The sequence below is a fragment of the Ranitomeya variabilis genome, chromosome 2 (genome assembly GCF_051348905.1).
Source record: "Ranitomeya variabilis isolate aRanVar5 chromosome 2, aRanVar5.hap1, whole genome shotgun sequence".
Classification (NCBI taxonomy): Eukaryota; Metazoa; Chordata; class Amphibia; order Anura; family Dendrobatidae; genus Ranitomeya; species Ranitomeya variabilis.
In genome coordinates this window covers 457,374,026-457,398,291 of record NC_135233.1, presented here as the reverse complement: position 1 = coordinate 457,398,291, position 24,266 = coordinate 457,374,026, and the positions used below count along the sequence as shown (strand labels likewise).

Sequence of the window (24,266 nt, the reverse complement as noted above, 5' to 3'; positions counted from 1 at the left end):
TTACGCAAGAGGAAGAAGCAAAAAAAAAAAAATCTCCATTGAGCTTTTGTTGTCCCTTTCCGGCTTCCGTACATAGTGGGAAGCGGTTGCATCCCCGCCCCTCTCCGGGTGCAGCGTCACGTGGTTTTCCGGGAGCCGCCGGTGAGTGAGATCACGTGACGTCACCAGCCTCTTCTCCGTCTCTGTCTGGTGCATAGAATGGCGCGTTTCTCGGTATCTGGTGCAGGAGGCGGTTGTGGCGCTCATTCATACCGGCGCATTGTCTGCGGTCACACACGTGCTTACATAGATATGCCGCATGTCAAACCGGGGGGGGGGAGCCTGCTCGGCTGACCGGACTCCTCACTGGTCCATTGTTTTCCTGGGTGTCTGGCAGCACATCGCTCATCTGTGGGGTTGAATTTAAAGGGAATGTCTGGAACCTTAAAGGGGTTCTTGAGGTATCTCATGTTGATGATTAATCTTTGGGTCAGGACATCGGTGATTCGCAGAAGCCGATCCATCAGCCATGGAGGTGATCAGTGGCCTCTGGATGGAACCACTGATCAATCCTGATAGCCAGGACTCTTCTTTTGATTAGTTGCCTGGTGTGATGTCATCGTTGCTGCGTGATGCCATCTTCGCTGGGTGACGCCTTTGTCGCTGGGTGACTCCATCATCGCTGGATGACTCCATCATCGCTGGGTGACGCCTTCGTCGCTGGGTGACTCCATCGTCGCTGCGTGACTCCATCGTCGCTGCGTGACTCCATGGTCGCTGGGTGACTCCATGGTCGCTGGGTGACTCCATGGTCGCTGGGTGACTCCATGGTCGCTGGGTGACTCCATGGTCGCTGGGTGACTCCATGGTCGCTGGGTGACTCCATGGTCGCTGGGTGACTCCATGGTCGCTGGGTGACTCCATGGTCGCTGGGTGACTCCATGGTCGCTGGGTGACTCCATGGTCGCTGGGTGACTCCATCGTCGCTGGGTGACTCCATCGTCGCTGGGTGACTCCATCGTCGCTGGGTGACGCCTTAGTCACTGCGTGACTCCATCGTCGCTGCGTGACTCCATCGTCGCTGGGTGACTCCATCGTCGCTGGGTGACTCCATCGTCGCTGGGTGACTCCATCGTCGCTGGGTGACTCCATCGTCGCTGCGTGACTCCATCGTCGCTGGGTGACGCCTTAGTCGCTAGGTGACTCCATCGTCGCTGGGTGACTCCATCGTCGCTGCGTGACTCCATCGTCGCTGGGTGACGCCTTAGTCGCTAGGTGACTCCATCGTCGCTAGGTGACTCCATCGTCGCTGCGTGACTCCATCGTCGCTGGGTGACGCCTTCGTCGCTGGGTGACGCCTTAGTCGCTAGGTGACTCCAAAGTCTCTGCGTGACTGCCATAGTCGCTGCGTGACTGCCATAGTCGCTGCGTGACTGCCATAGTCGCTGCGTGACTGCCATAGTCGCTGCGTGACTGCCATAGTCGCTGCGTGACTGCCATAGTCGCTGCGTGACTCCATCGTTGCTGTGTGACTGCCATAGTCGCTGCGTGACTGCCGTCGTCGCTGGGTGACGCCGTCGTCGCTGGGTGACTCCACCGTCGCTGGGTGACGCCATCGTCGCTGGGTGACTCCACCGTCGCTGGGTGACGCCATCGTCGCTGGGTGACTCCACCGTCGCTGGGTGACTCCACCGTCGCTGGGTGACTCCACCGTCGCTGGGTGACTCCACCGTCGCTGGGTGACTCCACCGTCGCTGCGTGACTGCCATAGTCGCTGCGTGACTGCCATAGTCGCTGCGTGACTGCCATAGTCGCTGCGTGACTGCCATAGTCGCTGCGTGACTGCCATAGTCGCTGCGTGACTGCCATAGTCGCTGCGTGACTCCATCGTTGCTGTGTGACTGCCATAGTCGCTGCGTGACTGCCATAGTCGCTGGGTGACGCCATCGTCGCTGGGTGACTCCACCGTCGCTGGGTGACGCCATCGTCGCTGGGTGACTCCACCGTCGCTGGGTGACTCCACCGTCGCTGGGTGACGCCACCGTCGCTGGGTGACTCCACCGTCGCTGGGTGACGCCATCGTCGCTGGGTGACGCCACCGTCGCTGGGTGACGCCACCGTCGCTGGGTGACGCCACCGTCGCTGGGTGACGCCACCGTCGCTGGGTGACGCCATCGTTGCTGGGTGACGCCTTAGTCGCTGCGTGACGCTATCGTTGCTGGGTGACGCCTTAGTCGCTGCGTGACGCCATCGTTGCTGGGTAACTCCACCATCGCTGCGTGACGCCATCGTTGCTGGGTGACTCCATCGTCTTTTGATTAGTTGCCTGGTGTGATGTCATCGTTGCTGCGTGACGCCTTAGTCGCTGCGTGACGCCATCGTTGCTGGGTGACTCCACCGTCGCTGTGTGCTGCCTTTGTCGCTGCGTTACTTCATCATCGCTGCGTGACATAGTCGTTGCATTATGATGTTGTACCAGGCCGGCTAATCAAAAGAAGAACCTGAGATGCCAGGAGGTGAGGGGCGGTTCTCAGGGCTCCCGTCTGATGGTTCTAGATGGAAAGGGTCCTGCAAATCGATTTGCACCAACTCTAATCATCAGTATCAGATTATTGGGGTCCCCCCCTCTTTAAGTCATCTGTTAGTAACTGCACAATAGGAGCAGTTTTTGGCAGCAGCGGTAACAGCGGATCGGAGGCGACCGCGTGACGGGGATGACGTCCAACTAATCTGTTCTACATTGGTGTGGTGACCCATCCTAATGCTTTGTTGTGCGTCCTAACAGCAGGAGAAAATGAAATAAATACAATATGTGTAAATATTTACGACTAACAAGCTAATTGTAAATACATTTAACAAATGGACAAAATGGCCGTTGCTACCATTGCGAAGGCATCTGCTTGAGCCAGACATCTCTGAACTGCTGCACATAAGGCTTTTTTGGGGGAAAGTGGAACTGCTAGAAAAAATGCCTTAAAGATCACTCAAAATGTGATATGGTTTTCCTATTGTAAGTGTTTTTGAGACATTTTGCTCATCACCAGGGCTGCCACTAGAAATTTTGGGGCCCCATACTGGCAATTTTTTTTTGGCCCCCTTGAGACTCCGCCCAGGCTCCACCCCAGCCCCACCTCCACGCTCCACCCCTCGAACTGTCCACAGTCCCACCGCTCTCTCTTGGAAAAACTCCACTTCTCACCTATCACACATTAACAGTTCCCATCACCAGATCACACATATAACCGGCAGCTTTTGTTTTGGCCAAAAGATTTTTTAAGCCGCCACCATAACACGGTAGACACTTTTGGCCGGGCCCTACTCTGTTGTAACCTATTAAATATTTGTTAAAATATGCAGTACAATTTAGGTATATTTTAATTTTTTTTTCAATTTGTAAAATGACCAATAATATCACATACAAGGAACAAATACCGCTATACCATGTGAAGACCACATATTACCGCCACAGTGATCGAATAACATCACATAAAGGAACAAATACCAAAACACCATGACCAGACACCATATTATTACCACATAGTGACCAAATAGCACATACAAGGGACAAATACCACCGCACCATGACCAGACCACATATTACCACCACAAAGTGACCGAATACTACAATACTGATCAGTAATAAAAAAAACCCACCAAAATACCATCACCATAAGTGCTATTATACACAGGAGATCTGTACTTGGTATGCAGTGTCTGTGTACAGGTAATACAGTGATCACTGGTGATATTATACACAGGAGCTCTGTATATAATGTATAGGTAATACAGTGATCACTGGTGACATTATACACAGGAGCTCTGTATATAGTGTATAGTGTCAGTGTATAGGTAACACACTGACTCACCAGTGACGTCTCTAGGAGAAGTCCTTCATTTTTCAACTTTCATCCAGCACAGACCGCCGTCACTTCTTCCAGCCAGGACTTGTCTCTGCAGGAAATAACACAGTTATCTCGAGCTCCGCTTGCAGAACACATTACTTAATTTTTCCCAACTTCTACATTACACCACATGAAGAAAAAAAGGCGACATAGTATCACTCTACACAGTAACAGGACCGCACCCCCTTTTAATACAGTATACTCAAAAAATAAAATAAATACGTCACTGCAGTAATAATATCCCTTAATTAGCCCCTATGGTAATAATAATATCCCCCATCCTGGCCCCTGTGTGTCTCATTCTTGGCTCCAGCCATATGTTCTCCCATCCTGCCATCATGAGTATCCATTCTGCCCCATATGATCTCCCCATCCTGCCCCATATGATCGCCCCATATGATCTCCCCATCCTGCCCAATCTGTCTCCATTGTAATCATCCTGCCCCATGATCCTGCACGATCTGTCTCCAATCCTGCCCCCAGTGTCTCCAATCATGCCCCCATGTCTTTCATTCTGCCCCGTGTCTCCATTCATGCCCGTATCTCCATTCTGCCCCCAGTGTCTCCAGCATTTCTGCCCCCAGTGTCTCCAGCATTTCTGCCCCCAGTCTCCAGCATTTCTGCCCCCAGTGTCTCCAGCATTTCTGCCCCCAGTGTCTCCAGCATTTCTGCCCCCAGTGTCTCCAGCATTTCTGCCCCCAGTGTCTCCAGCATTTCTGCCCCCAGTGTCTCCAGCATTTCTGCCCCCAGTGTCTCCAGCATTTCTGCCCCCAGTGTCTCCAGCATTTCTGCCCCCAGTGTCTCCAGCATTTCTGCCCCCAGTGTCTCCAGCATTTCTGCCCCCAGTGTCTCCAGCATTTCTGCCCCCAGTGTCTCCAGCATTTCTGCCCCCAGTGTCTCCAGCATTTCTGCCCCCAGTGTCTCCAGTGGGGTTGAGCGAAACGGATCGTTCATTTTCATAAGTCGCCGACTTTTGGTAAAGTCGGCGTCTCATGAAACCCGACCCGATCCCTGTGTGGGGTCGGCCATGCGGTACGCGATCTTGGCGCCAAAGTCGCGTTTCGTATGATGCGTTTAGCGCCATTTTTACAGCCAATGAAGGAGCGTGGGCAGAGTGATGACATAGGGGTTAGGGCATGCACGCCTATCATCATTTTATCGCTTGTGCGTAGTAGCGATTTGGAATGTGTAAAACGAAATTTTCAGTGCTGAGAGAGAGAGAGAGAGAACGAAAACACACACAACAACACGACAACAACAACACAGACACACAATAATCCCCATTGACGTGCATAGGGTTTCGTGTTCTGGCCGATCCTCGACTTTTCTGCCCCCAGTTTCTCGAGCATTTCTGCCCCCAGTTTCTCGAGCATTTCTGCCCCCAGCGTGTCCAGCATTTCTGCCCCAGCGTGTCCAGCATTTCTGCCCCAGCGTGTCCAGCATTTCTGCCCCAGCGTGTCCAGCATTTCTGCCCCAGCGTGTCCAGCATTTCTGCCCCAGCGTGTCCAGCATTTCTGCCCCAGCGTGTCCAGCATTTCTGCCCCAGCGTGTCCAGCATTTCTGCCCCAGCGTGTCCAGCATTTCTGCCCCAGCGTGTCCAGCATTTCTGCCCCAGCGTGTCCAGCATTTCTGCCCCAGCGTGTCCAGCATTTCTGCCCCAGCGTGTCCAGCATTTCTGCCCCAGCGTGTCCAGCATTTCTGCCCCAGCGTGTCCAGCATGTCTGCCCCAGCGTGTCCAGCATGTCTGCCCCAGCGTGTCCAGCATCTCTGCCCCAGCGTGTCCAGCATCTCTGCCCCAGCGTGTCCAGCATCTCTGCCCCAGCGTGTCCAGCATCTCTGCCCCAGCGTGTCCAGCATCTCTGCCCCAGCGTGTCCAGCATCTCTGCCCCGGGGCCCCCTGGATCGCCGCTCTCAAAAAAAACCCCCAAAAAACAAAACACGAGTTCTTACTTGGCCGCGCTCCTGCGGCGGGCGAAGCTCACTCCCTCCACGCAGGTGAAGCACGCACTCGCCGGCGGCTGACAATGACGTCAGACGCCGGCGACATGCGCCCTGCGGCTTAAGTCAGCTGCCAGCCTCCGACTGGCTGGCGGCTGTTAACTATTGACGTGCGGGCCGCAGCGCCTGTAGGGGGGGCGGTGAGCAGATGAGACATGGCCCGATGCGGGCCCCCTCTGACCATCGGGCCCCATACACCAGTCATGGCTGTAATGCCCTAATGGCGGCCCTGGCCGCAATGCTCTGTACCTAAACCACCTGATAAAGCCTGGGTGAAACACATGTCTCTCTGTCTGTACAGTTGTATTAAAATTGATTATTTTAGAGACTCCTGATGTTAAAATATTCTGTCACATCTATATCTAGAAGATACATTTAGGTTTATACTCTCCTGTAAAGGGTTTTACCATGATGACAAAGTATCACCTATTCTTACATGGAGGTCCATACCTGCGCTGTGAAACGCACGGATTTGTGAAAATTGCCTGTGGGCCATTTCCATCTGTCCCCCAGCCTTTGGAGGAAATTTGGGACCCTTGTCTCATTATCAATAGGGACCCCAGTGGTAGGGGACCGCTATTGGTCATGCACTTGTCACCAATCGTTTTGATAAATAAGTCGTAGTCTCGAAAAAACGTACATGATCCATCACCGTTGTACCCTTGTGTTTCCTATTTCTAGAAATGTCCGAGTGTTCAGCGCTGGAAAGCCTCATAGAGATGGGATTCCCCCCGAGCAGAGCGTAATATATATAATGTTTTTTCACCTCCTCTATGGTACAGTATGAGAAAAAGAAAAAATCCTCCTGAAACAGCGTCACGAGTTGTGTGTGATATTGCGGCTCAACTCCATTGACTTCAATGGCTCTGACCCGTAGTACCAGGCACGGCCCATTAACTGATAGTGCTCACAAATACAAGCTATTTTGCAATTTTCTGCTTATTAAAATTTTCAGTCGTTCTTGAGATATTAACACTTTTCTTTTTATTTACAGCTCGTTGCCTCGGAGACCGACCATTGCTGCTGGACAGCAGAACCTGCACAGTGCTGACTTTTCTATTGGGCTTGTTTAAAGCTAGTCAGGATAGCTGGAGAGCGCCATTTATTTCCATATCCCTGGCAGTGCTTCCAAGCTAGACGGCAGCAGTGGTCGGTCTCCTAGGCAACGAGGAGAAAAACAATAGAAATGTGTTAATATCTCAAGAACTTCTGCAAATTTTGATTAGCAGTAAATTTCCAAATTGCTCGTTTATAAAAGCACTATCCGACAGTAATCGTCTATGAAGAAGGGGAGAACTCTATATGGTAAAGGGGACAATATGGCTGAGCAAAAAGATTTGCAGGATTCTGTTCCAGTGTTAATATCCTTGGCCGGCACTCAAAGGTGGCATCCTTGTGATCAGTAGACCCCCGTGACGTCGCATTAGGCCAAGTCACAAGTCATTAGATGACGTCATTGGGGGGTACTCTAGATGTTGGCATTCAAGTGTTGGGCGAGAAAGTCTGGGTCGTCAGCCACTGATACCAGCGTAGACATCGGACCAGGGTCCTGAGAATCTCTTACTACGGGACACCCATGATGGGTGGGGTTATTACATGGTCAGACACTTTTATTCCTGATGCCTCTGTGAAACTTTGAGGAGGCAAGACAAAGTTGGTCTCACTAAAGCCTTTGTTGTAGGGTCACAGTCAAATGACCAGCGCTGGAGAAAAAAGAAGGTGGATTGTTTTAGCCATGATACGTCATCCCGTTCCCACAAGGCAGCATCTATGCCGTAGATCTGAGCTATGGGTGAATTGATATTTGCAAAATCTGTCCACCCATATTTACATTAAAGGGGTATTCCAGCCTAAACTCCCTGGTTTGGTTATAACTGTTAGGGTACTGTCACACAGTGGCACTTTGTTCGCTACGACGGTACGATCCGTGACGTTCCAGCGATATAGTTACGATATCGCTGTGTCTGACACGCTATTGCGATCAGGGACCCCGCTGAGAATCGTACGTCGTAGCAGATCGTTTGAAACTTTATTTCATCGTCAAGTGTCCCGCTGTGGCGGCATGATCGCAGCGTGTAACAAAGGTGTGCACGATATTCCCAATGTCCCGTATGACTTCTACATCGCAACTACCTCATGAAATTATCGCTCCAGCGCCGTGCATTGCAAAGTGTGACCGCAGTCTACGACGCTGGAGCGATAATCAAGCGACGCTGCAACGTCACGGATCGTGCCGTCGGAGCGATCAAAGTGCCACTGTGTGACAGTACCCTTAGACTGGTGAGTGTCCCTGGACACAAGTCTGTGGTCATTAAAGGGTGAATGGTGCAACAGGTTCATCGCTCAGGGGGTCCAGTCAGTGGAATCCTCACCAGTCTACCAGTTTAGCGCCATTGGAATCGGGGTTCTTTAATGGCTAAGGATGAGGACCACTGGGCTGTTGGTTATTTGATCGCACTCCATTCTGTTGAATGGCTAAAAGGGGTCTCTTTTCAGGAAATCCTGATCTAAGGCGGACAAACCGTGCTTTACTCACTCTCTCCGTGTTGAGCGCCAATACTTCCAGTGTTAGTTTTTGGCTGCTGTGTCGACGTCACATGGATAGTTCGGCAGCCAATCATTGTGCGTATGTAGGCGGAACACGCCCACTCCAAGCTCACTGATTGGCTGTCGTTGCAGACAATAACACAGCACACAGTAAGCAGTGGTGGAGACTCCACTCCGGACCTGGGGAGGGTGAATAAAGAATAGTGTATAACAAACACTGAATTTTCTGCCTTTAGGTGCTAAATTGCAGAGAGCGTATGTGCCCTATGATCAGCACCTCGGTAATTTGGCGAGTCCATTTGGTAGGAACTATAGTTGATGCAGTAGTTAGAGTTGCACCCGTGCCCAGGAGCCTAGGAGGGGCTGAAAATGTCTTAATAAATCTTTGTACCATCTCTTCCTGGAACAGGGAAAAGGCTGTGGCGGCCACTGGAAATCAAGGCATAGAGTCGGCCATGGACTGGTAAGGAGCGTCATCTTTGTGCACAGTGTAGACAGGTCCCAATGTTTGCTGGAGTCTCATTGTGGCTCTTCCAGGCTGATGGAACATGAAGACGATCCTGACATCGATGAGCCGGCTGTGCTGGACACCAAAGAGGATGCGAGCGGGCAGAAGCCACAAGAGATGGACACAGGTTCACCGGAAATGGACGCAAGTTCAGGTCAGAAATTCTAACCTATATATTGGGCAGGACCAGACTTTGGCTCCATGTCGTTGGGCGCTCGGCCCACTGTTTTTCAGGTACACTGTCATTGGGGGCTTTAGTCGGGACTACCTATGGTCAGACACCGGTGAGCGGGGCGACATCACGTGCGTGCTTTATCTAGGAAGCCAACCTCCACAGTCAGGCAGGGCTTATCTTTAGGATCCATCATTGAGGGAAAATGTTAGGACACCCCCCCGGCCTGATCTTGTATTCAGTCCTGTTTTCCATGTGACGTATTAATTGGATATTAGTTGGTCACCACATATGTGTAAGTATTTGTTGGCTAGGAATTACTAAGTTTCTTTCCTTTTAATAATATTAACAAAAGCATAATTTTTAATCATAAGGATTTATGCACCTCGGTAGAAAAACATTATATATATATATATATATATATATATATATATATATATATATATATATATATATATATATATATATATATATATATATATATATATATATATATATATATAGTCAGTGTGTGCCACAAAATCTCCAATGTCATTATGTCTCACTGGTGTTGACCCTTTTGTTTCCTATTAAGAAAGGGCATCTTTAACCGAGGAGGAGAAGGAGCGGCAGACGAGAAGGTAAATTTAATGAGAGCATTGGGGTCTGTAGGGTTCGCAGACGGGGGGCTTATATATGACTAGTGCAGATGGGAAAAGCGATGCCCCAAGCAGCCGCCATTCAGCACATAACTAAACTATTATTATCCGTTACGAGCAACCTCACTAGGGGCAGAGCCGCGTTGTTTTTTTATGCATGGGCCTGCAGTAAGGTTCTCCATAGTTTTTCCCCTCCTGCTATTGATGATGGACATGTTACTCCCTTCCCGACGTTCGATGTACATGTACGTCACGCCTCTGGCTTAGATGTATGGAACGGGCTTAAGAGCTGAGCCTGCTCCTCACACGGTGGCTGCCTGCTGTGTTATACTGCCTGCACCTGCCTTTTACAGACCCATCATATTCACTGCAGTATCTACGGCGCCCCTTACTGTTCTTATAATTTTTCTCAGAGTGTCCATGTAATGTGCTAGTGATAGGAAGCCGCTGATTCTTATGGACGGTCCGTATGATAGTAGGAATCCCTCTGTAGTTCTTCTGTACAAACTTCCAGGAGGTGGAATTGAGCATGTGTGACTGCTGGTAACGGATAATCATGTGACATTCCCTTTAAAGGGGTATTTCCATCCCCAAAATCCTATGCCAATATGTAGTAGGTGCAATAATAATATTAGTAAATACCTCCAATTAGAAATGTAGTATAGTTCTCCGGATAACCCATATGCAGAGCATTGCATTAGCTTAGGTATCCATGGTTACGACCACTCGTATAGTGACAGTTAGTTATAGCCATGGATACATAAGATACTGCAATGTCCTGCAGATGGGGTAAGCGACATAGCGAGTCAGAACAACTATACTGCATTTATAAATGGAGGGATTTGCTAATATTATTATTACTGATGACAGACTGAAATCTGTGAGTACTACACTAAATTTTGGGAATGATTCCTTGACGATATCTGTCCACAGGATGATGGAGCTGATAGCGCAAAAGCAACAAGAGCGAGAAGAGCGAGAAAAGCGGGAGAGAATCGAGCAGGAGAAACAGAGGCGGAAGCAAGGACAGGAGTTATCCGTAATCCGACAGAAGATGCAAGAGCAAGAAATGCAGAAAGCAGCGGAAGACAGGAGGAGGGAGAAGCAGGAGGAGAAGATGGCAAGGTGACGCCACCGCTGGCAAAAATGCTGATTTAACCCCTTCATGACCTTGGGATTTTCTGTTTTTCGCTCTCCTCCTTCACAGAGCCATAACTTTTTTATTTTTCCGTCAATATGGCCATGTGAGGGCTTATTTTTTGCGGGACGAGTTGTACTTTTGAACGACATCATTGGTTTTATCATGTCGTGTACTAGAAAATGGGAAACAAATTCCTAGTGAGGTGAAATTGCAAAGAAAAGTGCAATCCCATGTGGGTTTTTCGTTTGGCTTTTTTGCTAGGTTCTCTAAATGCTAAAACTGACCTGCCATTGTGATTCTCCAGGTCATTACGAGTTCATAGACACCAAACATGTCTAGGTTATTTTTTTATCTAAGTGGTGAAAAAAAATTCCAAACTTTGCTAAAAAAAAAAAAAAATTGCGCCATTTTCCCATACCCGTAGAGCGTCTCCATTTTTCGTGATCTGGGGTCAGGTGAGGGCTTATTTTTTGCGCCCCCAGCAGACGTTTTTATTGATACCATTTTGGTGCAGATACGTTCTTTTGATCGCCCGTTATTGCATTTTACTGCATTGTCGCGGCGACCAAAAAAACGTAATTCGGGCGTTTCAGATTTTTTTCTCGCTACGCCGTTTAGCGATCATGTTAATCCTTTTTTTTTCATTGATAGGTTGGGGCGATTCTGAACGTGGCGATACCAAATATGTGTATATTTGATTTTATTTTTATTGTTTTATTTTGAATGGGGCGAAAGGGGGGTGATTTAAACTTTTATTTTTTTTTAAATTTATTTCATAATTTTAAACATTTTTTTTTTTTTTTACCTTTGCCATGCTTCAATAGCCTCCATGGGAGGCTAGAAGCTGGCATAGCCTGATAGGCTCTGCTACATAGCAGCGATCATCAGATCTCTCCTATGTAGCTGAATTACAGGCTTGCTATGAGCACCGACCACAGGGTGGCGCTCACAGCAAGCCAGCATCAGCAACCATAGAGGTCTCAAGGAGACCTCTGGTTACTATGCCGACGCATCGCTGACCCCCGATCATGTGACGGGGGTCGGCGATGAGCGCGTTTCCGGCTGGAAGCGATTGTTAAATGCCGCTGTCAGCTGTCCAGCTCACCGCTGGAGCCCACATCAAAGCAGGGGATCTGACCTCGGACGTGCTATCCCATCCGAGGTCAGAAAGGGGTTAAGGGAATAGGTTTGCCGGTTTGATGACCCCTCAGTACAGAGCCGCAGGATGGATTGTGCCAGCTCTGACTTTACTTGACTCCCCCATTATAGTCACATACTACAGAGGCGGCTGCGCGGGTGTGTGACCCTCTTCCCTATAGCCTCTCCTAGTTGTCAGGACTGCGGAAACATATTCTTCCTAGAACTTTGTTCACACAGAGTTTTAGGGGTTTTTTTTGGGGGGGGGGGGGTTAGAGGATCTGCTTCAAAATCAATCCTCCTTAAAAATTCTTCCTATATGTTTCCATGAAAAAAACTCACCTTGTTGTTTTCATATGTCAGAGTTTTTTTGGAACATTTTTGTTTTCCTAAAGAGATTCTGAAAAATCTGGTGGGTAAAAAAAAAATAAAATTGCGTGTCACTTCTTTCAAGCGGATTCGCTTCAAACCAGGGTCTGTCCAGTCAAAAGCTGCAAAAGAGAAAAATGACTTTTCTCCTTCGCCTCATTGGGGGACACAGACCGTGGGTGTTATGCTGCTGCCACCAGGAGGCTGACACTAAGTGATACAAAGAAAGTTCGCTCCTCCCCTGCAGTATACACCCTCCTGCTGGCCCTCAGCTAACCAGTGCTTGCTTAGTGTCCGTAGGAGGCACACTGGCATCTGCTATTCAGACCATACCTTTTTTATTTTATTTTTGAAGTTTTACTTTTTTAAACCTTTTTTACAAGGTAGACTGGGGCGACAGATCCTTTCAAGGGGCCGATCTCCCCCAGCCAACAGCAGATGAGCAGAGATAGTGTCGCCTCCCCGTATCCTCTCCTGCGGCGTGGGATGCCACACCTGAGCTATACTAGGGGCGACGGTTCCCTTCAGGGCGCCGATCTCCCCGCACCAGCAACAGACGGGAACATGGAGTGTCGCCTCCATGTACCCCCTTCTGAGCCAGGCTACAGCCAGACACAGCCCTGTGATATCCTAGGGGAGTGAACCCTTAGGATACACAGAAGCCCCTATGGCGTCCGTGCTGCTCCCACTGCACCCCCACTGATACAACAGCGGCGCTGCATGGGGCTGGACGGTCCCTCTTCACCTCCCCCTCAGAGGGGATGGTGGATTGAGGGTTCCTGCACCGTCCCTGTCGCAATCCTAACCTGCATGCAGAGTGGCAGCTCTGCTCTTCACTCCCTCCAGGGGGGGGGGGGGCTCCTGAACGCGTTGCGGGCCCGGTTGTTTTTTTCTGACCAGGCACCGCTGATTTAGTCCCAGGCTTCGGCCCTTGCTAGGCCGCAAGCCGGTAACCCCGCTCACGACCGCGTGTCATGCTGGCGGTCCCGCCCACCTGCAGTGTACGAGAAGCGCCTTCCTAATCTCGGCGTCCATTTTCAGCAGGAACCCTAATTCACCTCTCAGGACGGTTAGCACTGTCGCTGCACTGCTTGGGGACAAAGCTTCTCCGGGGCACAGGACCTGGGTAAGTGCTCTGCTACACTGCCCTCAGGTCCCTCCTTTCCACACAAAGTGATCTGCTGACCTTAAGGCCACGTTCACACTTTGCGGCGTCCCTCTGCGGGTTCTCCCGCAGCGGAATTGATAAATCTGCAGGGCAAAACCGCTGCGGTTATCCCTGCAGATTTATCGCGGTTTGTTCCGCGGTTTCCGCTGCGGGATTACTCCTATACTATTGATGCTGCATATGCAGCAATATGCAGCATCAATAGTAATGTTAAAAATAATAAAAATTGGTTATACTCACCCTCCGATGTCCGGATCTCCTCGGCGCTGCACGCGGCGCTCCAGTTCCAAAGATGCTGTGCCAAGAAGGACCTTCGTGACGTCACGGTCATGTGACCGCGGCGTCATCACGGTCATGTGACCGCGACGTCACCGCAGGTCCTGTTCACACAGCAACTGAGACCGGACGGCCGCGTGCAGCGCTGAGAGGTGAGTATAACATGATTTTTTATTTTAATTCTTTTTTTTACACTATTTATGCTTCCCAGGGCCTGGAGGAGAGTCTCCTCTCCTCCACCCCGGGTAGCAACCGCACATTGAACCGCTTACTTCCCGCAACGTGGGCACAGCCCCATGCGGGAAGTAAGCGGTTCAATGCTTTCCTGTGGGTGCAGAATCGCAGCGATTCTGCACAAAGAAGTGACATGCTGCGGGTTTTAAACCACTGCGTTTCTGCGCGGTTTTTCCCGCAGCATGTGCACTGCGGTTTGCGGTTTCCATAGGGTTTACATGTAAATGGAAACGCTATGGAAACTGCTGCGGATCCGCGGGAAAAACCGCAAAGTGTGAACATGGCCTAAGACTGCACACATATCGCTTTCTGCAGTATATTGGGAGATAACAGGTTCAGCTTGGCCCTACCTAAAACCTCCATAAAGTCCACTAAAACACATAGTGTTATTTGCTTCATGCACCTCTTGTCAGGCTGCGTTACCAAGGTGGCATACTACTCCGCTCTGTGATGCTTGCGAACCTAAATGCGCTCAGGAGCCCCCCACCGCAACTGACCCCACGGCGACTAGTTCCCCTGAGTGGGTTTCCTCATTATCGCAATCTATGGCTTCTTTAATTAAGGCAATAAGGCCAGGTTATCATGCCACAGTGGATAGCCTTATAGAAGCTGTCAACCAGTCATTGCAGGTCGACGAAGAGCCTACTACTTCCCACGCGGATAACGCAGTGTCCTTAAAAGGACCAAATGTCCTCATAGGGTTTTTGCCAATCACCCTGAGTTCCAGGACATAATTCGGTGGCATAGAGAGCAGCCAGACATCTGGTAGCCAAAGCCGTGGCTTCCTGGGCAGATTCCCTGCATAAGGCTATACAGAAGAGTGATCTTCCCCCGGAGATAGCGGAGCTGGTCAATCAAATTTCCTTGGCCGGTGATTATTTGGTAAACGCCTCCCTAGACGCAGCTAATTGCTCTGCGCTTGCAGCCTCTAACGCAGTAGCTATTAGAAGGGCGCTATGGCTCAGGGACTGGCGAGCGGACTCTGCATCCAAAAAGTCCCTAAGATCTCTGCCTTACCACAGCAGCCGCTTAGTCGGAGAAAAGCTAGACCAGCTTATCTCGTATGCTACAGGCGGGACGAGTTAGTCGCTTCCCCAGCAGAGGGTTAGGTGCCCAATCCGCCAACAGCTGAAGACACGATTCCGGTCTTTTTGCAGCAATTACGGGTGGTCCTCGATGGCCAGTTCCGCTGGTTCGGGTCGCCCCGCTCACAGAGATAAGAGTCCAAAGGCCTCATACAAACCCAACCATTCTTGGAAGTCTCGCCCCAAGCAGGCCAGATCTAGGGGATCCAGACCCCCAAAGACCCTTGGCTAAATGACTCGCAACCCTGTCCGGTCGATACCAGCAGAGTAGGCGGCCGCCTACTCCAGTTTCCCCATGTCTGGCTCGCTGTCGTTAATGACGAATGGGTCAGTGATCTGGTGTCCTCCGGATACAAAATAGAATTTTCTTTCCCCCCCCCTCCAACATGGTTCTTTGCTTCCCATCCCCCAAAGCGTGAATGAGATCTCGATCCTTTTACCAAGCCATCGAGTCACTCCGCCAAGACGGAGTCATTACCCCGGTTCCGAAAAACGAAAGGTTCAAGGGATTCTATTCAAATCTGTTTGTGATCTCAAAAAAGGATGGTACAGTCAGACCCATCCTGGACCTAAAGCTACTAAACAAATTTATCAAAGTCCGGCATTTCAGGATGGAATCTCTCCATTCCTTCATCTCCTCGATTGAGCAAGGGGAGTTCCTAGCCACCACTGATATTTGGGATGCGTATCTTCACATCCCAAATCTTCCCCCCTCACCAAAGGCTCCTTTGCTTCGCCGTTCGCGGAGAACATTTTCAGTTCACGGCTTTGCCCTTTGGCCTCGCCACTGCCCCCAGGGTGTTCACAAAGGTCATGGTGGCTGTCAAGTCCATTCTACACTTTCGGGGTTGAGTCGTCTTCCCTTATCTAGAAGACATACTGATCAAAGAGCCATCTTTCCAAGACTGCGCGGAGTGCGTCCGCATTTCATTGGATACCCTTTCTCGGCTAGGCTGGTTGATCAACCTCAACAAATCTTCTCCTGTTCCAGCTAAGCAGATTACCTTCCTGGGCATGATTCTGGACACTTCCCGAGGGTTGGGGATTCTCCCTCGGGACAAGGTCTAAGTCCTTCAGCAGAGGGTCCGGGCACTTTGTCAACCGTCTCCTCGTTCCATCCATTTAGGCATGAGGGTCCTCGGGAAGATGGTAGCCGCAATGGAAGCAATTCCATTTCTGCAGCTGCATCTGTATCTCCTACAGCATGCATTTTTGGACACCTGCGACAAGAGCCCCCTTTTCCTTCGATCGACCGTCTCAGCTGACCCCCCGGGTCAAGCAGGAACTCCAGTGGTGGACGCTCCGGTCCTCTCTTCTCCAAGGGAAGTCTTTTCTCCCGGTCCATTGGCTGGTGGTCACTACCGACGCCAGCCTTCTCGGGTGGGGAGCGGTTTTCCGTCATCACACTGCCCAGGGGAGTTGGTCTCCTCAGGAGTCACACCTTCCCATCAATGTCCTGGGGATCCGAGTGATTCGGCTGTCCCTGCGGCGGTTCCATCATCTCCTAGCAGGCCGCCCCATCCGTATCAAGTCAGACAATGCCACGGCTGTGGCCTATATCAATCATCAGGGGGGCACTTGCAGCAAGACTGCAATGCGCGAGGTGGAACACATTCTTCGCTGGGACGAAAGGAAGCACTCTGTTATCTTGGCTGGTCACATTTCAGGAGTGGAAAACTGGGCCGAGGATTTCCTCAGCCGTCAGGGCCTGGCCTCGGGGGCGAGGTCTCTGCATTCTGAGATTTTCCAGCAGATCTGTCATCGCTGGGGAACTCCAGACGTGGACCTGATGGCATCCTGGTTAAAGGCCCAAGGTGCCCGACTTTGTGGCCCGGGACCAGAGAGCCATCGGGGTGGACGCGCTGGTCTTTCCATGGAGTCGCTTCCGTTTTCCATACCTGTTTCCCCCCTTACCCTTAATTTTGAAAGTCATAAGGAATATCAAGGCGGAGGGGGTACCGGTGATCCTAGTCGCTTCGGACTGGCCACGCCGAGCGTGGTCCACAGAACTGGTCCAACTGTTCGCAGACGTCCCTTGGCAACTACCGGATCGACCGGACCTGCTTTCACAGGGTCCAATTTACCACCAGAACTCAGGGGCCCTGTGTTTGATGGCTTGGCTGTTGAATCCTGGGTCCTGACCCAAGCGGAGTTTTCCCCACGAGGTAGTTTCCACCATGATCAATGCTCGAAAGCTGGTGTTGGTGCGTATCTATCATCGGACCTGGAAAACCTTTTTCCAATGGTGCAGAAGCAGAGGTCGGCCTCCGCTAGTTTTCAACATTCCCACCATTTTGGAATTCCTTCAGTCTGGATTTAGGCCAGGCGCCGAGCTCCCTCAAGGGGCAAGTTTCAGCCTTGTCCGTCCTGTTCCAGCATAAGATCGCTTCCAAACCCCAGGTGACAACGTTTTTTCAGGGAGTCTCCCATGTGGTACCTCCCTATAGAGCACCGCTAGACACCTGGGACCTTAATCTAGTCCTGGGTGTCCTACAAGAATCTCCGTTCGAACAGTTGCAGGATATTTCTCCATCCCACCTCTCATGGAAGGTCGCGTTTCTAGTTGTGATTACTTCAATCATAAGGGTCTCGGAGTTAGCTGCTCTCTCCTGCCGAGCTCCTTTTCTGACTTTTCACTGAGACAAGGTGGTCTTCAGGCCATCCCCATCCTTCCTCCCAAAATTGGTGTCTTCATTTAACCTTAACGAGGATATTGTCCTACCCTAGTTTTGTCCTGCACCGGTGCACCGTGTGGAGAAAAGCTCTTTACTCTTTGGACATTGTGAGGGCTCTCAGGAGGTACGTGTCAAGGACGACGTCTTTTCGTCAGATGGATGCGCTGTTCGTACTCCCCGAGGGGCCACCATAAGGGATTGGCTGCTTCTAAGACAACAATAGCCAGACTTAGTGTCCTGTGTCCCCCAATGAGTGGCTCGGAGAAAAGGATTTTATGGTGAGTACACAAAAATCCTTTATTTTTCACCATATAAAAATTAAAATAAATAAAAACCCTGTACAAGTTTGGTACATTTTATCCTGTTTTCCGGAATGGTAAAGTAAGTCATCCAGGACTACAAATCGTTCCATAATAAATAACCCCACGTACAGTTATGTCGGCAGAAAAATAAGAAAAGTTTTGGCTCTTGGAAGAAGGGGAGAGAAAAAAAGCATAAAAAATGAAAAATGTCTCGGTCCTGATGGGGTCAGTAAGGCAAAGAGGTTACGTTGGATATTTGGGCTTCATAAATGGTGATACGGTGTAAATAGTGCGATAAACAAGCGTAGAGTTTTCATCACCTCTCTTTGTCCTTCCTTACAGAGAACGCGTCAAAGAGAAAATCGCACGAGACAAAGCGGAGCGAGCGAGAAGGGTGAGTGCGACTAGCTGATCTTGGACTGTAGCATGCACCTCCATTCTTTCCCGCTGACCAGTAAAGCCAGTAGTATCTCGGTGTGTTACCTTCCAGGATCCTCGCCGCAGCTTCTGACGTTGTCATTGTGGTGAGACACAGATGACATCGCAGCCGACTGGCTAATATAAACCCGTGGCGAAGATCCTGGAAGACTCATGGAAGACTCATGTTTAGAGGTCATAGGGCACTGACCAGGCCAATGTACCGGAGTCCTGGGAATGAATCTGATTTATTTTGTTCATTCACAGTTCTTCTTTGTTTGATGGCTTGTGACTATCCATCATCCCTCTAGGTTACATTCCAGAGGTTTTCAATGGGGTTCAGGTCTGGAGGTTGAGCTGCCCATGACAGGGTTTTGATGTGGTAGTCTCTTAATTTTTGCCAGCGCTATGTGAGTATGTATATATATATATATATATATATATATATATATATATATATATATATATATAATCTCTGTCTGTCTCACTCACTCACACACACACATTATATACATATATGCCCGCACCTGTACAGTATATAATTTTTCCCAGTGGGAGCCTTAGTGATGTATGCCTATAAGGTGGGACACTGCACCCTTCCATCAGGAATATTCTGTACATCGGACGCTCCTTCTGATATAAGCCTCGGTCGTAGTCTCTAAATGTGATGTGAACCTTAGTAATATCCGTCTTCATGTGCCGCAGCCGATTCAGCTTTGCCTTACGATTTTTGTTTTAGTACGGAGGGTCCACATCAGATCCGATATCCCCCCCTGCAGAGTCACCTCCGGCAGCGCCCACTCCCTCCCCATCGTCCCCTGTACAGGAGCCTCTCGCCAAGAAGGAATATGATGAGTGCCGGATTCAGGTAAATGGGGAAAATAACTCTGGCTGAAAATCTGCAGCGTAAATTAAAAGGACCGAGGATATAACATCGGCAAAACCGGTCAATGTCTGCTGCAGATGAAAACCGTAACGTCCTGGTGTGCACATACCCTAATAGTGTTCTACGCCCACAGGTGCGCCTACTTGATGGCACAGCCCTGTCTCATACATTTCGTGCCCGTGAACAACTGGCAGCCGTCCGCTTATATGTGGAGCTAAACTGGCCGGGCGTTCCAGAGGAGTCGTTCAACCTTCTGACTTCATTCCCCCGGCGAGTCTTCACAGAGGAAGATATGGAGAAACCACTACAGGAACTTGGTGAGAAGTCATTTTATTTATAGTCCACTACTCAGCTGCTTGGACTTTTTAGCAAATGTGTTATACCGGAAATAATAGACCCCCTTACCATAGATACTGTGCAAACCCAGGGACACGGGCATTATTAAAAAACATCCACATAATTCTTCCTTAGAGGAAAACTTTGTTTACAGTCCGTTATTAGCGTAGAATGGATAATTCCATAGTCTCACTACTCATACAGTAAAGAATCTGTAGTTTCACTACTCATACATTAAAGGGAACCTGTCACCACGTTTTTGGAAGATGGGATAAAAATAGCGTTAAATAGGGGCAGAGGTGGGCGTTACATTAGAGTGTTTGTTATGCGTTTATTACCCACCTAAGTTGCCGAAATACCTTTGCAAAGTCTCCGTTTTCGCCTGTCAATCAGGCTGGTCTGGTCAGATGGGCGTTGTCTTCCCCCAGATTTTGCGTAGTTTTCCGTTGGTGGCGTAGTGGTGTGCGCATGCCCAAGGTCCCGAATCCTCTGCCAGGGGATTTCAAAGAGCGCGGTGTCCGTTATTGCATTGGTGATCGGTGGGCGCGGCCATCTTCCTTTGGCCGCGCGTGCGCAGAAGCGGCGCTCTGCTGGCCGCGGCTTCAGGAAAATGGCCGCGGGATGCCGCGCGTGCGCAGATGGATATCGCGGCGGCCATTTTCCTGAAGCCGCGGCCAGCAGAGCGCCGCGGCAAGCAGAGCGCCGCTTCTGCGCACGCGCGGCCAAAGGAAGATGGCCGCGCCCACCGATCACCAATGCAATAACGGACACCGCGCTCTTTGAAATCCCCTGGCAGAGGATTCGGGACCTTGGGCATGCGCACACCACTACGCCACCAACGGAAAACTACGCAAAATCTGGGGGAAGACAACGCCCATCTGACCAGACTAGCCTGATTGACAGGCGAAAACGGAGACTTTGCAAAGGTATTTCGGCAACTTAGGTGGGTAATAAACGCATAACAAACACACTAATGTAATGCCCACCTCTGCCCCTATTTAACGCTATTTTTATCCCATCTTCCAAAAACATGGTGACAGGTTCCCTTTAAAGAATCCATACTTATAGCTCACACAGTAAAGAATCCATAGTCTCACTGCTTATACAGTAGAGTCCGTAATCTCACTGCTCTTACAGTAAAGAATCTATAGTCTCACTGCTCTTACAGTAGAGTCCGTAATCTCACTGCTCTTACAGTAAAGAATCCATAGTCTCACTATTCATACAGTAAAGAATCCATCATCTAAGGGTACTGTCACACAGTGCCATTTTGATCGCTACGACGGCATGATCCGTGACGTCGCAGCGATCGTATGATTATCGCTCCAGCGTCGTAGACTGCAGTCACACGTTGCAATCACGGCGCTGGAGCGATGCCGAAGTCCCCGGGTAACCAGGGTAAACATCGGGTTACTAAGCGCAGGGCCGCGCTTAGTAACCCGATGTTTACCCTGGTTACCAGCGTAAACGTAAAAAAACCAAACAGTACATACTCACATTCCGGTGTCTGTCCCCCGGCGTTCTGCTTCTCTGCACTGTGTAAGCGCCATAGCCGGAAAGCACAGCGGTGACGTCAGACGTCACCGCTGTGCTCGCTTTCCGGCTGGCAGGCGCTCACAGTGCAGAGAAGCTGAGACGCCGGAGGACAGACACCGGAATGTAAGTATGTACGGTTTTGTTTTTTTTACTTTTACGCTGGTAACCACGGTAAACATCGGGTTACTAAGCGCGGCCCTGCGCTTAGTTACCCGATGTTTACCCTGGTTACAAGCGAACGCATCGCTGGATCGCTGTCACACACAACGATCCAGCGATGTCAGCGGGAGATCCAGCGAGGAAAGAAAGTTCCATACGATCTGCTACGACGTACGATTCTCAGCAGGATCCCTGATCGCTGCTGCGTGTCAGACACTGCGATATCGTATGGATATCGCTAGAACGTCACGGATCGTACCGTCGTAGCGATCAAAGTGTGACTGTGTGACGGTACCCTTACAGGTCGCACAGTAAAGAGTCCGTAATCTCACTGCACTGATCTTACAGTAAACAATCTATAGTCCCACTGCTCTCACAATAATAGTTGTCTCACTGCTTGCACAGTAAAGACCCTGTAGTCTTATTACTTGCACAGTAAAGAATCCATTGTCTCACTGCTCTTATAGTAAAGAATCCATAGTGTTACTGCTCTTACAGTAAAGAATCCATAGTCCCACTGCTCTTACAGTAAAGAGTCCGTAATCTCACTGCTCATACAGGAAAGAATCCATAGACTGACAGCTCTCACAATAATAGTTGCCTCACTGCTTGCACAGTAAAGAATCTATTTTTCTCACTGCTCATAAAGTACAGAATCCACTGGCTCACAGCTCGTACAGTAAAGAATCAAGTTTCACTACTTGTACATAAAAAAATCCATTGTTTTAATGCTCATAAAGTAAAGGATCCACATTCTGTGCTGATGATTAAACCTTCTTTCCGTTTAGGCTTTTTCTGTTAATATTTTTGCTGCTTTTATGAGTTTTTATCGTGGCATTTTGTCTCTCGCCTGTTCTGATTGTTGTGACTTTTCTCCAGGTTTGGTGCCTTCTGCAGTCTTAATTGTTGCTAAAAAATAAAACTGCACAAAGATGTTTCCTTTCTGAAATCAACCAAAAAAAAAAAGAAATGCGGAGAAAACCCGAAAACTGAGACCAACATGAAAGAAAATCATCAAGTTGTGTTGAAAGGAGGATCACACAGACTGACTCCCTCACCTCCCGGAGTGTGATGTGCTAGATTAAGTATTTCCGGGGGTAATAAAGCCGTTGTGTGACACCCTGCTTTCTCGTCATGTCTGTTATAGGTGGTCATTATAGTGTTTTCCACCGACAGAGAAGGACTAGAAAATCTACCTGAAAATCCATCAGAACCCATTGATTCTATCCTGACATCAAACACTTACAGGGAATGTGTCATCAGAAAGTGACCCATTGTTTAACTCATGTTTTGTTGTACATTATTTGTTATATTTTTCCCAATCACAATCTTTATAAAAAAAAAATAGTTATCTTGTAGGTTTCACATCGGTCACTGGGGTTTTTAGACTCCAGTTCCTGTCATTTCAAGAAACAACACATGTACATAGCAACAATACTCAGATCCATACCTTTATCTTCTGTATTGAAGTGTCTAATGAGCATGTGCAAAGGTCATTGTGAATGGTGGATCCTGTGTTTTCTACTGTATATAGAGGTGTTAACAGTCATTGTACAGGAGGAGGAGATGAGCTGTGACATCACCTATTGTGAATGGTGGATCCTGTGTTATCTCCTGTATATAGAGGTGTTATCAGTCATTGTACAGGAGGAGGAGGTGAGCTGTGACATCACCTATTGTGAATGGTGGATCCTTTGTTATCTACTGTATATAGAGGTGTTATCAGTCATTGAGGAGGAGGTGAGCTGTGACATCACCTATTGTGAATGGTGGATCCTGTGTAATCTACTGTATATAGAGGTGTTATCAGTCATTGTACATGAGGAGGAGAGCTGTGATATCACATATTGTGAATAGTGGATCCTGTGTTTTCTACTGTATATAGAGGTGTTACCAGTCATTGTACAGGAGGAGGAGGAGGTGAGCTGTGATATCACATATTGTGAATAGTGGATCCTGTGTTATCTACTGTATATAGAGGTGTTATCAGTCATTGTACAGGAGGAGGTGAGCTGTGACATCACCTATTGTGAATGGTGGATCCTGTGTTCTCTACTGTATATAGAGGTGTTATCAGTTATTGTACAGGAGGAGGAGGTGAGCTGTGATATCATCTATTGTGAATAGTGGATCCTGTGTTTTCTACTGTATATAGAGGTGTTACCAGTCATTGTACAGGAGGAGGAGGAGGTGAGCTGTGATATCACATATTGTGAATAGTGGATCCTGTGTTATCTACTGTATATAGAGGTGTTATCAGTCATTGTACAGGAGGAGGTGAGCTGTGACATCACCTATTGTGAATGGTGGATCCTGTGTTCTCTACTGTATATAGAGGTGTTATCAGTTATTGTACAGGAGGAGGAGGTGAGCTGTGATATCATCTATTGTGAATAGTGGATCCTGTGTTATCTACTGTATATAGAGGTGTTACCAGTCATTGTATAGGAGGTGAGCTGTGACATCACTTATTCTGAATGATGGATTCTGTGTTATCTACTGTATATAGAGGTGTTGTTACTGTTGGGGTTCTAAGGAGAAAACCCGGAAGTGGACCCTCTGGGTTGCGGCTCCAGAGCCCCCAAGGGCGAGCGGACCAGGTGGAACCACCCCCTATTCAGGGAGTGTTAGGGGCAGGCCCAAGGGGGATGAAACCACAACTGCTGGAGCCAAAGGGGCGACTAAGGGCTATTCAGGGAAAAGAGGGGACCGAGGTGAGGACGGAGTAGACATGAGCAGAGAACTAACGGGAACTGAGGAATATGGGAGGCAAGCGGAACCAGGAGCACCTGAGACTGGCA

The 24,266-nt window shown here is 49.3% G+C and overlaps 1 protein-coding gene across 3 annotated transcripts; it reads left to right on the top strand.

Annotated features, from left to right (window-relative positions):
* Positions 1 to 14: 14 nt before the first annotated feature.
* Positions 15 to 22,589, top strand: UBXN1 (UBX domain protein 1). Of its 3 annotated transcripts, none has more exons than XM_077287385.1 (10): positions 15 to 141; positions 6,561 to 6,621; positions 8,836 to 8,889; positions 8,964 to 9,088; positions 9,681 to 9,726; positions 10,678 to 10,869; positions 18,474 to 18,525; positions 19,288 to 19,416; positions 19,568 to 19,751; positions 22,345 to 22,589. In XM_077287385.1, the coding sequence occupies exons 2-10, from the start codon at positions 6,563 to 6,565 to the stop codon at positions 22,383 to 22,385; spliced, it is 882 nt and encodes a 293-aa protein (XP_077143500.1). In that variant the 5' UTR covers positions 15 to 141; positions 6,561 to 6,562; the 3' UTR covers positions 22,386 to 22,589. The 3 variants fall into 3 exon arrangements, with proteins under 3 accessions (XP_077143500.1, XP_077143502.1, XP_077143501.1); XM_077287387.1 differs by having other exon boundaries at positions 59 to 141; positions 6,561 to 6,655; XM_077287386.1 differs by lacking the exon at positions 15 to 141 and adding an exon at positions 420 to 440.
* Positions 22,590 to 24,266: the final 1,677 nt, after the last annotated feature.

Coding starts and splice junctions, on each gene's coding strand:
- UBXN1 (XM_077287385.1), top strand. CDS start 6,563: ATGTCCGAGTGTTCAGCGCTGGAAAGCCTCATAGAGATGGGATTCCCC. Junction 19,417..19,567: donor ATGATGAGTGCCGGATTCAG/GTAAATGGGGAA, acceptor CTACGCCCACAG/GTGCGCCTACTTGATGGCAC. Junction 19,752..22,344: donor GAAACCACTACAGGAACTTG/GTGAGAAGTCAT, acceptor ACTTTTCTCCAG/GTTTGGTGCCTTCTGCAGTC.